Source organism: Perna viridis, chromosome 2 (genome assembly GCF_037379345.1).
Source record: "Perna viridis isolate PV_CMFRI_1.1 ecotype Kerala chromosome 2, ASM3737934v1, whole genome shotgun sequence".
NCBI classification, from domain to species: Eukaryota; Metazoa; Mollusca; class Bivalvia; order Mytilida; family Mytilidae; genus Perna; species Perna viridis.
In genome coordinates, this window is record NC_142446.1 from 69,457,727 (window position 1) to 69,471,069 (window position 13,343).

At 35.6% G+C, this 13,343-nt stretch overlaps 1 protein-coding gene across 3 annotated transcripts; it reads right to left on the reverse strand.

Annotated features, from left to right (window-relative positions):
- Nucleotides 1-2,011: 2,011 nt before the first annotated feature.
- Nucleotides 2,012-9,712, reverse strand: LOC148626699 (uncharacterized). 3 transcript variants are annotated; one of them, XM_088570909.1, is made up of 2 exons: nucleotides 9,488-9,712; nucleotides 2,012-5,338 (listed from the first exon to the last, which is right to left on the reverse strand). In XM_088570909.1, exon 2 carries the CDS (start codon nucleotides 5,334-5,336, stop codon nucleotides 2,676-2,678), a length of 2,661 nt encoding a protein of 886 aa, XP_088427035.1. In that variant the 5' UTR covers nucleotides 5,337-5,338; nucleotides 9,488-9,712; the 3' UTR covers nucleotides 2,012-2,675. The 3 variants fall into 3 exon arrangements, with proteins under 3 accessions (XP_088427035.1, XP_088427037.1, XP_088427036.1); XM_088570911.1 differs by lacking the exon at nucleotides 9,488-9,712 and adding an exon at nucleotides 8,560-8,652; XM_088570910.1 differs by lacking the exon at nucleotides 9,488-9,712 and adding an exon at nucleotides 5,453-5,919.
- Nucleotides 9,713-13,343: the final 3,631 nt, after the last annotated feature.

Below are 13,343 nucleotides of genomic sequence, written 5' to 3' on the forward strand. Positions count from 1 at the left end.
ACTTGTTAATTGCTGTTTACTGTAACGCTTTAAACAAAATATCAAAAATAAAAATATGTAGGTTTTCAAACCATGAATCACTTTTTGCATGATTCTTAGCTGGAGTACTACTCGAATTCTTTGATTTTCTTATATTTAGTTTTTACCATCAATGTAAGTCTCTTTACTTTTTTCATTACATTTCTATTTGTAGGGCTTCAACAATTTTTTTAATGGGCTGGCGTGCCATTTTAGCACTTATCGCGAGAGCTTATAATATATGATCGCGCTATCCAGATCCAGTGAACCTCTGTATTAAATGAAAGGGTACGGTATTGTATGATATCCAGTTAAGAAAATTCTTTGTTTACATTAACAAAGAGATGTTTTGTTTTCTCTTTCCTGTTTTTTTTTTTTTGTTTTTTTTTTTTTTTGTTTTTGTTTTTTTTTTTTTGGGGGGGGGGGAGGGGGTAACAAGGGGGAAATTAAAAAAAAGCAATAACTCAAGAACAGAAATATATCAATACAAAAGGCGCCAAGAGAAATACAATTACACTAGTGTTAACCTGGAGGTAGTAACGTTTAGTACCATCAACCCTATATGGCGGTAGAAAATAGGTACTTTGGGGACAGGAACTAGTTCTCAGCACTCCTTTTTTTTCAAAATCTGATACTACAAACACTACGATAACTGAAATCAGCAGAAATTTCTAAATGGTCACATTTTGAAAAAAGGGGGAGGACCGAGATATTCGGACCTGTCACCAAATACCTATGATTTTACTTATTATTTCTTTCTTCTTTTACTATAACAGTCGATGCAGAAATACCAACGAAAAAAACATCGGTGCATGCTGAAACAGTTGATGCGGCAACGTCGGTTCCCCTTTTGGTATATGAACAGAAAAACCCGGAACAGTTAATCTGACTTAAGGTTATACATGTACATTTCCGTAAGTGTATGAACTTGATAAAACAACACTGGGAACAGATCGGCATAATTCTTGTTCTTGTTCACGTCCCTCAATGTAACCCATGTTATTTTTCCCGTTTCTCATTTGTAGCTTTAGACGTCAGCTTGGTTTAGTTCTTTTTTCTCGTCCAAGTGAACGTTTCATTGTTTAATTTGTCTGCATGTCAGTTGCCTTTGGATATTTCAATATGGCCTATTTTAGGTAGTGCAACACATATTGTACACAAATATCCAAAGCGTACATACATTGTACATGTACCAGATTCTATTTTCGTCGTTCCCAGAAATATGTTGGAGGTTAAACATCATTTCGATAGCAAACAACAAAATTATTAAATACCCCTTTCTTAATTTGAGGCTTATTTTCTACCGACAGTTTTTAACAATAAAATAATTAGAGTCCTTAATCATATGAAATTATTTTTCAGTTTAGTCATACTTTATGTGGTTCTAGAGAAGCAATGTACGCTTGACCTATCATTTTCTTATGTTATCAGGGGTTCTAGACCATTATTTGTGCAAAATTTGTACGAAATTAACAAAACTTTCGAACAAGAGGAAAAAGGGGGATATGACCCCCGAAGTCCGCCACTTGTTATTTTATGTTTCAACTGAATGTCGTATTGTACACGTTTAACAACGGTAAAGTTCTTGTCTCTAGACACCCGAGTCGAACTACAGCCAATAATGATGACGAAATGGCGGTCGCCCAGTCGTTGCTTTATGACAAGAAAGTACCAATGATTGGAAATACGCTTAAAGTATTATGTTTAATAAATAAAACGAATATTCTTAAGCTTTCAGTAGTTAAGAAGCTATAAAGTGTGTGTGTGTGTGTTGTTTGGAAATAAGGTGTGGGAACGAAGTCGTGTACATAGCAGAATCAAATTGCATGGACTAGCAATTGACTTAATTCTCTAAAAAAATCCATGATAAAATTGTTATCTTTACCCGTCGTCGCTTTCTTAGTTATGACCATTCAAACACTTTGTAAAAATATAGCTCATATCGCTAAAATCATGAACATATCATTAAAGATTAAACGAGTACGCTAAATGATTGAAGATCAACATTTTTAATGAAACAAACATATATACAACTCTGGAATAAATATTTGAAGTTTATAACAAAATTTTGTAATACTGTCATCGTGCATAAATTGTTTGACGCATATAATACCGCTAGGTGAAAACTGACACTCGGGAATTCAGTTACTGTAACTTGTTTACAATTAATGAGAAAACAAAATTCGCAATCATAAAACAGTATTTTGCCAAATACAAAGCGCAATGGCCGAACCAAAAAAAGTAAGATAAGAGTGCTTCGAACAGAATTGCCACTGCTAACGGTATACACATGTTCATGGCCCCTTTCATCACCGAGAACCCATATTTTACCTACATTTTACCAAATGCATAGTGTGGTTGAAAGAAATAACAAAAAAGACATTTTAAAATCAAGTCAAAAATAATACCATACAAACTACTGTTAATTCGAAATGTTTGTGACATGGTCCTACTTTTGAACAGAAACTCATAAATTCGTTTTTAAAACATAGATTTCAATAAAAATACATGTTTCAAAAAACATTTTTTGTATCTACAATTCTAGATTAGCACCTCCGCAATATTTCCACAATGCATACACTGCATATACATTAAGAACAAAATATCTGCACCAAGAAGGAAAGATTACAACATTAAAGAAAGTTTTGTTAAATTAGTTAAGATTGCATTTTATGATGAAAGTCATGATGTTCCTGCAACAGGACAGGACTATGAAACACCTCGCCACAAATACTACACGTGTATGATTTATTGTTTATTTGTGACTCGCTGTGGCTCTGTCGGAAATGTTGTTTTAGAATTGTCAACAATCGAAATCTTTTCCTGCACAATAAGCAAAGGTATGGTCTTGTTAGATTGGTCTTGTCTTTCCTGTAATGAACAGAAAATGTCGGAATGATAGAGTCGGAAATGTTTCTTGAGTTGTCGTCTTCCTCTTCCTCCTCCTCGAAGGAGACTTCATCTGGGTTATTGATCTCAGATTTGGGTTCGCTCCATAGTTTTGAAATGACGTCTTGTAGCTTATTGTTTGGCTTTCTGAATGCAGGAGCAATGTTGTTTTGTGGAAGGAATTGCTGTTGCTTTGTTGGTTCAGGTCTTTCGACAGTCTGACTATCTCTATTCTGGAATTGATGCATGAAGGCCATATTGAATCTAGCTGTCTCTGGAACCGGATATGGGTTGCATCCAGTCAGATGATTTCGTGTATGTTTAGATAGTTCGTCTGCATTGTTTGTTCTAAAGAAACACAAAGCACATGCAAATGGACGGGACGAAAAATCATCGAAATCGGAAACAAGTTTGGCATATCTCCCATAAGCTGGTGGTTCAAGCGATACTCCCTGCTCTAGCTGTCGCTGAACCGGCGTTTGCTTCTTTCTTTTTGATGGGAGGTTAGTGGCAACATTAGATTTGATTCTTGCATGACCATTCAAGTTGACTGCCTGATAATTAACTACGCCTGAGTTACATGGTTTGTTAAAGTCTCGTTTAATAGCCATCTTCAGCGGGGGCTTTATACCATTAGCGTACAGGTTTTCTTTCGGAGAGATAAGTCCGTTTTCGGTCCCATTTCTATCATCTGTGGTTTGCCGATGATATTCTTGATGGTTATCTCGAATGTGACGCTGCATATGCCCGAAAGTGATGAACGGCATTTTACAAACTGGGCAAATATGACATTCGAGGTCGTGCTTCTTGACATGGCGATCGTAAGTGCTTTTGTAATTTGTAGCATAAGCACAGAACGGACATTGATGGCGCATGTTTTTGAAATCTTCACGTTCTCCGAACGATTCTTCTTCCTGCATAGGAGACTTGTTGTTATTTTCAAGATCCTTGATCGACATATCTAAAGCTATATCATAGTCATCATCGTATTCTAAAAACGCACTGTCCTCCCCTCGAATTGTCATTTTATGAACAATTTTCAAATGGTAATCGAGAGCAAGCTTCCTACCAAACGGTTTGTCACAAAACTGACAAATGTATTTTGCAACTTCATCTCCATCTTTCGGTTCTTTGTTAGTTCCATTCTCAACGACAAGATTTTCGGGAACGTTTTCGTCAATCTCCATACTCTTACCTACATTGGATAAATTTATGGAGTTCGTTCCATTCGTTGCCTCAGTATCAACTGTTTCCTGCATGTGATTTGTATCGCCATTTGATTTTTCGGGAGCGTCTTTTGTTTTCTCCAATGCTCCATTCGAAATGTCATATGACTGAACGCTTTCCTGTCTATTAGGTACAGTTCTATAGTTTTCGTCATCACTATCTTCTGTCGGTTCCGTTTGAATGCCCTCTTGACCTCCCGACTTTTCAGTCTCTTGTGTCGTTTGTAACTTTTCATCAGTAATATTATGAAGGGTGCGCTTATGTTGAAAAAGACTACCCGCCGACATAAACGGTCGATTGCACATATCACAGGAAAATTTTGCTATGCAATGCTTGCGGACATGCCGCGCCAACTCAGAACTTTGCATGGTTGTAAAGTTGCATATTTTGCAGTTGTATTTCGACTTTTTCTCTGGTTTCATAGCAACGTAAGTATCTGCATGTTCTCTACGTTTATGAAACTCAACATTGCCCACTGTTTTGAATGGCATGTTACAAATATCACAATTGTATCCAGCTATTGCATGCTTACGTACATGGCGATTTAAGTCCGACTTGTATCGAGTTTTATAGGCGCACATTGCACACTTGTAGCGCTTTGGGAGATGAGCCTTTTTACCAATAGGCCGAGCAGTTCCTGGATATGTCAAATTTAGCTTGCATTCTTCTTCATCGATGTCTTCACCATTCGTATCATTTTTTAGCATTGAGTTCATTTTTGAAAAGCTGTCATCGTTGAATGCAGCGTAACTATATATACTGTTCCCAAGCATTGACGGTGGTGTCCCTTTTGAAAGGTGATATGATGGAAGACGCGGCGCTATACTTTCTGGCTTGACGGAGGGCGTTGATGTGGCGAAATTGTTTTCCATAGGCGACATCCTTGATTTAAAGTCGTCGGAAACAGCAGGTGAGTCTGACTTTCTGAAGTCTTCATACATATATGGTAGTCCATGCTGGGGATGAAATTCAGAAGGGCGACTAAATGTTGGAGTGTGTCGGTCGCTATATTTAGATCCTGCTTCGGTCATTTCACCTCCGCTGAAGTTAGCTGTACCGTTTTCAAATGGAGATCTTTGAAGAGGGTATCGATCACCAAAATCGTTGCCCGACTTTTCTGACACATGAGGTTCAGATTTCACGCATGCTGGTTCAACCTTGACACATACGCCATTGATTGTCTCAGGAAACACATCATCCATTTCTAAAAAAGAAGATAAAGAATATGAAATTATCGTCAAATTAATAATGGAATGACCATTTTTCTCATTTAAAAATGTCTTAAGTCAGCGAGTACAGATTTAAAGTATTTTAGTACCTGCAAACGAAATGCAACTTAGTTCTCTTGCAACTCCCTGCCCCGCGGTATAATTTATTCGTCGAGACTGCAATGTTCAGTGTTCGAGTTCGTCAAGTAACAGTAAGCTAACAATTAGTCCCAACGGGGTGATTGATCAACCAACCCCATAATGCACTTAAAGGTACACAAAACAGTCGCATCGTCACTTCGCCTGAACACATTAAAACACGAGCAGCTAAATGGAGGAGTTTGATCCCAGGTCAAGTTTCTAAAGTCAAGCCTTCAGATCTTTCAACATGTTAACTCGTATCTCCAGATTTCTGCTTTTCTTCAACTTCAACGATAAGAGAGAAAATCTATGCTTTTACGCCAAAACACATTCATTGTCTTAATCATGATACGGTTTGTTCTCTATGAGGGTCGCGTATCATTAGTATTAATTGTGTCTAGAACGAAAGAGAAAAGTTTTTCTCAAGCGAGGTCGCAGAGTGTCTTTATGTTGTTGATACGTACGATAAAACGCTGTTAATAAAAGTCACGTAATACACATATTTTGTTTACTTTATAAAATCTGTAAGATTATTGAAAAATTCCACAGCAAATAAATCGCGACTTGCACATAGGTTAAGCTCTTGTAAGTGATAAGCAAAGAAAAAAATATTAAGTTATGAGCTTTCTAAGAAAACATGAATAACAAATATTCATGACAACATAAACTGGTTATACATATTAGATCAATTTAGTCCATAAATAATTTATAACTGAAGAAATATAAATGCATTGTGATCTAAATAAATGAATGTGCTTAAACTAATAAATTACCATTGTTATAAATGCGGTATTCCGGCGAAAAAGGAAAAACCTGCCGAGTGAAAGCAGCCATCATGTTTGACAAAAAATGTTGTATAGTTTTTATCTCGTGGTTGTTTTTGCGTAAGCACTGTTTAAGCCTAGAGCAAATAGTTCCCTTACAAACAAAAATTACACGGAAAACTGCTGTAAAAACTATTGATTACATGAATTGATTGAAACATAAGGAACTACCATAGAAATGACAGATTGACAGAAAAAAAATTAAATAAATCATGTGAAAAAAACATGCCTAACACTTATGTCGAAGTACCCTTAGCATCGTAATTAGTTAAGCTATCAAATATGCAAATAATAGTCATCAAAATTTTACAAGTTTTCGATCAATTTTGAAACTATGGCCATAAAAGCGAGGACTACTCGTCACTTTTCTAAAAACATGGTCCATGTATTCCGCTACAAAGGGGGTGAAATGTTTTGCATATATGTGCGGGTCGAGTGAAAACTATTGAATGTAAGAGTGTGAAAGTGAAGTACGCTATACCGCATGTAAGAGTTCCCTAAACTTAAGCTCATTCGGTAGAAAATCGAGACATTGGCAGCACCTTTCCGTCAGTCTGTCTGCTTGTTTTCAAAAGGCCTATTCGAATAGAATAATAGAACCTGACAACCAGTTGAACTCCGAACCAAACCCGTATTAATGAAATTGCTTACAATCGCAGGCAACTTGTGTGAAACTTAGCTAGATATTTTATGTCCGAACATGAAGTTTTGATGATTAGTCGAGTATTCCCCGAGTTTAGCTGCTTAGTAGACTGGCACAATGACCTTATCTTTTCAACTTTGTTGATACAAGGGAGAAATACAAGTCATCCCAAGTACGGATATTTTCTTGACTCGCAGACCAGTTGTCATTTTGTAGTAATGCGATCCATTGAGAAAAATGTAGTTACCCTCGTGTAAGGCACCGATCGGAGAAGAAAAATATACAAGGGCGCGTAGTAGTTTCCTACGGTTTGCCGGACAGCTGATGTCGTCTGTGACCACTGAGGTTAAATGTAATCAAATAAAATTTGTAAAAAAAAGTTGTTTATATGTAGGTGGTTCGTTATGAAACAAAAGCCTTCACGAATCACAGGTTTAGGCCACTTTCTCAAACTGTTTAGGATTTCGTGAAGAACGTGTAATTTTTTTCTTCGAAATGACAAACTATAACAACGTAATTAGGATCTTCTTTGAAAGGACATTTTAGCCATAGTAAGCATCAATGTTAAGCATCAATGTTCAACAACTTTTTCTGAAACTTCATCGACAACAAATTGCCAATATACTAAGAAGTTGCCTTCTCAATAAACAAATTAAAGAAAGAGATCAAAATAAGCTTTTGTTAATAAATTAACTTTTTAATTTGCATTTTAAATCATCCTATATTATTTGGATTCTAACCCACAAAACGATTTATTAAAACAAATTTTAGAGTAGTCATAACCTGTAATCAATAAAAAGAAATATAATTTTGCTGAAAGTTTCAGTAAGGTTGATTGACACGGTTAAAAGATAAGATTTAGATACACTAAATTAGTATAAATCAAGTCTAGAATTCAAGAATGACAAGTTATCTATAGGTTATTTATGGAAAAGGTTGTCTATCCAGTACTCAAGGTGCATATGACTGGAAGCCTAATCGTTTATTCCATTGCACATACTTTGATTGAAACATCAGGAACAAGTCATATGACAACTTGTCACTAGAACAAAGTAAAATAAATCAGAAGTCGGAAGTTATTTTGTAATGTCAAAAATCCAATAATTTATCCTAATACACCCTGTGGTAAAATGTAAAGTTTGACTTTTGTGCTCAGGGACTTAAGGACAGTCATTGCAGTCGCTATCAAGCATAGCAAAAACATATCGAACTAGCTCCTAAGGCTATAATGTTTTATTGACTTTAAATCATTTTTTTCATGTAGTGATAATACATCATGTACAAGAAATCTAAGCAACTCTTCAGTGTGTGTTCTACCCCACCCCCATCAACCCCCACAAAAAAAACCCTCCCCTCCCAAATAGTTAGGCCAAATGTAAAGGGAATGATGCATAAAAACAAACTACAGACCAAAAAATAAATTTTCAACAGATGTACTTTGAATACAGGAGTAAATAAAAGTAAATAAAAAACAAATTAAAACTACGATTCTTAAGATAATACAGTGCGTTATGTTTCAAGAACAACCACTTTGCGAAGAAAAAAGTTATACAAAAATAAACATTCGATTACGCGGCAATTAAAGAACTCCGTCTGCTTATTTACTTACCGTAAAATGAACTAAGGTCAGCCAAAGCAGAGACGTGGAACACAATCAAAGCTACGTTGCTTTGTAATGAAAGCAGATTGGCTTCTTAGGTTAATGAAAACCTAATCAATTGTCCGTAAATAATCGCTTTTTCTCATTCGACAACATAAAAGTCACGTTGACATATATGCAATAAAATTCTCTCTGTAAATCGTTTTGACTCTTTGCCACTTTTATTTGGTTATCAATTTATATTTCGTGTTGTAATTAATAAAATTTTTCAGGACATAAATTTTAAGCCTTAAGCAGCATTAAAAACATCATAATTGCATTTAGTTGTATTTATATATGAATTACTTGTTGACATCTGAGCATTAAAAGTTATTAACGACCTTCTTCTCAATCAATAACAATAAGGGAGTCTTACTGCCAAAAATAAATTGTAAGCTGCTTAAACGCACACTTGCAATACAAAGGCGAGGTCATGACGCATAGAGGATACGTCTGCTTACAATCAACCCATTTCAGCAGACGAGCCATATGCTTTTACGCGCCATATCGTGTTACTTTTTATCAATGTACGCCATAAACTTTTGATATAAAGTAACAAAATAATATTTCTTATCCCATATTATGTGAGTCAATAAAAAAGGCTAAAGAGATCGAGAAATCTGTGAGAAAATAACAAAAAGCTTAACTGCACACAATAGCCAACATAAGGCCCATTGATCAGAATTAAAATCCATCGACCTTACAAAATACACTTTGTACAACACAATAATTTAGTGAGCAGGCTTTTAATATACTTTACCTATTACCTATACCACAGTACTTTACATAAGAACTTCTTTGTTTACTTATACAGAAAGAATTTAAACACTGGTCCAAAAAGCAAGAAAAAGTTTTGTAAAGTTTGAAAAAAGTTTTAAAACTTCAATTGTTTTCTTACCTGTAACAAATTTCCCTCTTTCCTGAAGAACTCCAGCTGATCTACTTCTCGTGACAACTTGTTATGCTGAGTTCTCACTCCAAACTACCTATATCTAAGTTAACTGGCTGTACTAGTATCAGCTTGGCATTAAATCAAGACACGCCGTTGTACTGAGCGCAGTCGCTTGATTGGCCTCAAGGCAACACACGGAAACCTACAAGTAGATCGTCTGCTTGTGAATAAACCGGTATTGATGGATGGCTTATGGTCTTACTTAGAATCAGCTAATATTGCTTTGTATAAGCTAACCAATCGATTATTCTTCTCCACAAAAGAGTGTCTTGAATAAGATATCGAGGATATTGGCAAATATCAAGTCGCCAGCTTGCTGCTTCGAGATGTACTTGTACAGTTTCTTAATGCTATTTATGAGTTTTCGTCAAATTAAACAAGCTATTCTAACTTTGTGATTGATTTTCATGCACAATTGTGGAAACAGTTGGGATTTTATGAATTTGGTCGCATTAATTTTGTAACAAGATATAGGAAAAAAGACCAATGCTTTTTCCATTTACAAATTGCATCTAGTTATTTAAGCCAAAGGTATTCGCATATGCACATAGTTGTATAATGAATTCACTTTAAATGCACGAAAAACGAGCGACTTCACTTATTACACATGCCTTTACTTGGGTGAACTTAGTTTTTATACACTTTTATATGTTTAAAACAACAGGTGTTAAGCAACGTATGCATATTGAAATATACAGATTCTATGTATGGGTGTTAATCAATTGAACAAAGAGGGAGAAACAAACAAAAGAAAACTTAAATATTATACTATTCTTCTTAAACTAACCTCGAGCTGTAAAAGTTAAACGCTGTTTTTGGACAAATCCTAAAGCTTTAAGGGCTAAATGAGCAATACTGACTTGTACGAAAATCACATTGTTGAGCAACTTTTGTATTGTTACAGTTGCTTACGGCGATTTTTCAATATCTTGATTTGTTTAATTACCTGGAATAATTTTGTAAGCATGTACATGTCTTTAGGAAATTTTCTTGTTCTCGTTCATAGAAATGAGCACACGGTATTATGAAGTAGTTTTGAGTTTTACTCAAGTAGTATTACGCTCAGGTAAATACACGAGCATATTAAAATTATGTTTATCAATGCTTAATTGTATGTTCTAATTAATTAAACACGAGCAATTAGTTGTTCTCAAATTATGTGAATTGCAAACTGATTGAATAAATTCATGTAAATTCGTGGTTTATCAAAGTACAACTTGTTTTTATACAATATTGTGACAAAATACAAACTTTTACAACCATCCAGTGAGTGACACATTAAAAAGGGAAAATAATCCTAAGGTTATAAGTGAAAAAAAAATCAAAGTCAGTTTAACATGAAGACAGAACACTTAATATTTAGAATTAGAACTCAGGAAAAATGTTTGTACACGATTAATTAAATCGTAAAATTTCAGTATAGGCTGAGGTGATTTCTTTACCGATTCTGAATTAGTGCAATGGTTTGCAGTGCCTTTAAAGTTACTTGTTAACTGTGATAGATTTAAACAATGTCTGAACACAGTTCATCACTTGTTGTTACATCGATAACGAGTTTCAAATTAATGAAGTAATGTAGCAAACTTTCCTTTTTGCTCGATACAAGATGAACGGAACAGGAATTCAAGGTCCAAATTTCATAACACTTTCACATATATAACCATAATGTAGAACGCATCGCTTGAAAACCCTTGATTTTCTAGTGAAAGAGTAATCAAGGGAACCAAGGTTATAGCGGTAATCAAAAGAATGTAATCCAGAGACAAAGACCAGACATGGAAAACAGACATACACAACAAAGAACATAAAGTAACTAAAATCATACATACAAAGTAACAAAAGTAAATGAGCAACTCGGACTCCACTAAAACTGGGACCACGAACCAGGTGCACCGGTAGGGTAAGCGTCCTCTGCTTTTCTAGAAACACCCGCCGAGTTGCTCATAAAAGGTCAAGTCCGGGGTAGACAAACGAGGAAAGGAAAACTATGACCCGTTGAATACATCAGTTTTCATGGTGCTGATGGATACACCATAACGATCCACGAGTTCATGATGATGACCATAAAACTTCTGTAGTGATGACATCAAGCTTGTAGCAACATAACCCTGTTCCAGAAGCCTATTTGTTAGAGTTCTAGCGCGATACAAAAGGTCTGCGTAGTCCCGGCAAGCTCTGGCATAACGTATGAGTTGTGATATGAACACGCCATACGCAGGAGCCGAAGGGATGTTGCCACAGATGAAAGGAAAGTTGACAATTCTGAATGAAAAGTCATCACGTTTGTCGTAAAGTTTGGTCAATAGTTTTCCTTTACCATCGATTTCTAAGTGTAGGTCAAGATATGAGGCTGACTTCACAGTGTCTGTAGTATCTTTTATCTCAAGTTCTTTTGGGTAGATGCGATGTATCAAATTCCCGAAATTAGGATTGTTTAAAGATAACACGTCATCTATATAGCGGAAACTGAGATTGAAGGATCTAGCCAAACAATATTCTTTCTTTCTGATCAGATCAGCTATAAAGTCAGCCTCATAAGAGTGAAGGAATAGGTCAGCTAGTAAAGGAGCACAATTTGTTCCCATTGGAATGCCGACCGTTTGTTGAAAAACACGTCCACCACACTGGACAAATATGTTGTCGATTAAAAATTCCAGCATTTTGTAAACATCTTCCTCTGTATATTTGGAAGATGATTTGGAATTATTTCTTACAAAGTATGAGGAATCTCTAACAAGAACTATATATTTGTATTTAGGTGTACCATCTTTTTTGGAAAAACAACGATGTATAATGTTTTTAAGTCGGAATTTTAACTGAGTATGGGGAATAGAAGTATACAGTGCTGAAAAATCATAGGTTTTAATGCTATTATAATCAGATGATAGTCTTGAACTGATTGTCTCCAAAAGATCTTTTCAATTTTTCAGGATCCACATTGAATTAATACCACTACGGGAGTAACAAGTGTTGTGGTAGGACTGTAGACCCTCTTTGACAGTTGTGAGTATAGAAGTTAAAAGTTTTGAAAGAGGTTTGGTGGTACATTTTGCAGATCCAGCTATGAAACGTTGTTTGTATGGATTCTTGTGAAGTTTAGGAATCCAGTACATAGACGGTAAATCACAATCATCGTCCTTGGTAGAGAGTCCAAAAGGGGATAGCACAGATTTATGGTTTTCCACAATCTCTTCTTTGGAAAGAGTGGTAGCAGTGTAGGTCTTATCACTGCTATTGTTTTCTACGTCTACCTCTGATAATAAACATTGGATATAAAACGTTTTGCAGACAAAAACAATGTTGTTTTGGGCTTTGTCTGCTGGTACGACAACATATTTGTCATGTATAGTAGACAATGTTTTTGCTACATCGGGGTCTTTGAAAACTGATGTAGCCTTGGCACTCATTGACCTACATAAAACTTTCATTCGTTTCAAAATTGAAAACCTCACGGCCTTTAACCATTCTGACAGAGAATCAATGTCTTCTTGTTCTCGTTTTATCCATTTTCTTGCATAGTCCTCGACGGCATCCATAAGAACTTTAAAGTTATAATTCCAATTTATGGAGCGTGGTTTACGGTACTTGGGACCTTTAGAAAGGATATTACGCAGAGATTCGTTTTCGATAATGGTTAAATCTCCCGTAACGACGTGACCAGACGGACCATATTTGAATGGAGAGGTTTTGCAAGAACAGTCAGGTGGTTTAGCCTTGAAGTCCTCAATCTCGAGGTTCTGCTATAGCCTTTTATAATTGAAAATTTTGGATGGTATGGGTGAAGTATAGGAATATGAAATAA

Excerpts from the sequence above, each read along its gene's own strand:
- LOC148626699 (XM_088570909.1), bottom strand. The coding sequence starts at position 5,336 with ATGGATGATGTGTTTCCTGAGACAATCAATGGCGTATGTGTCAAGGTT.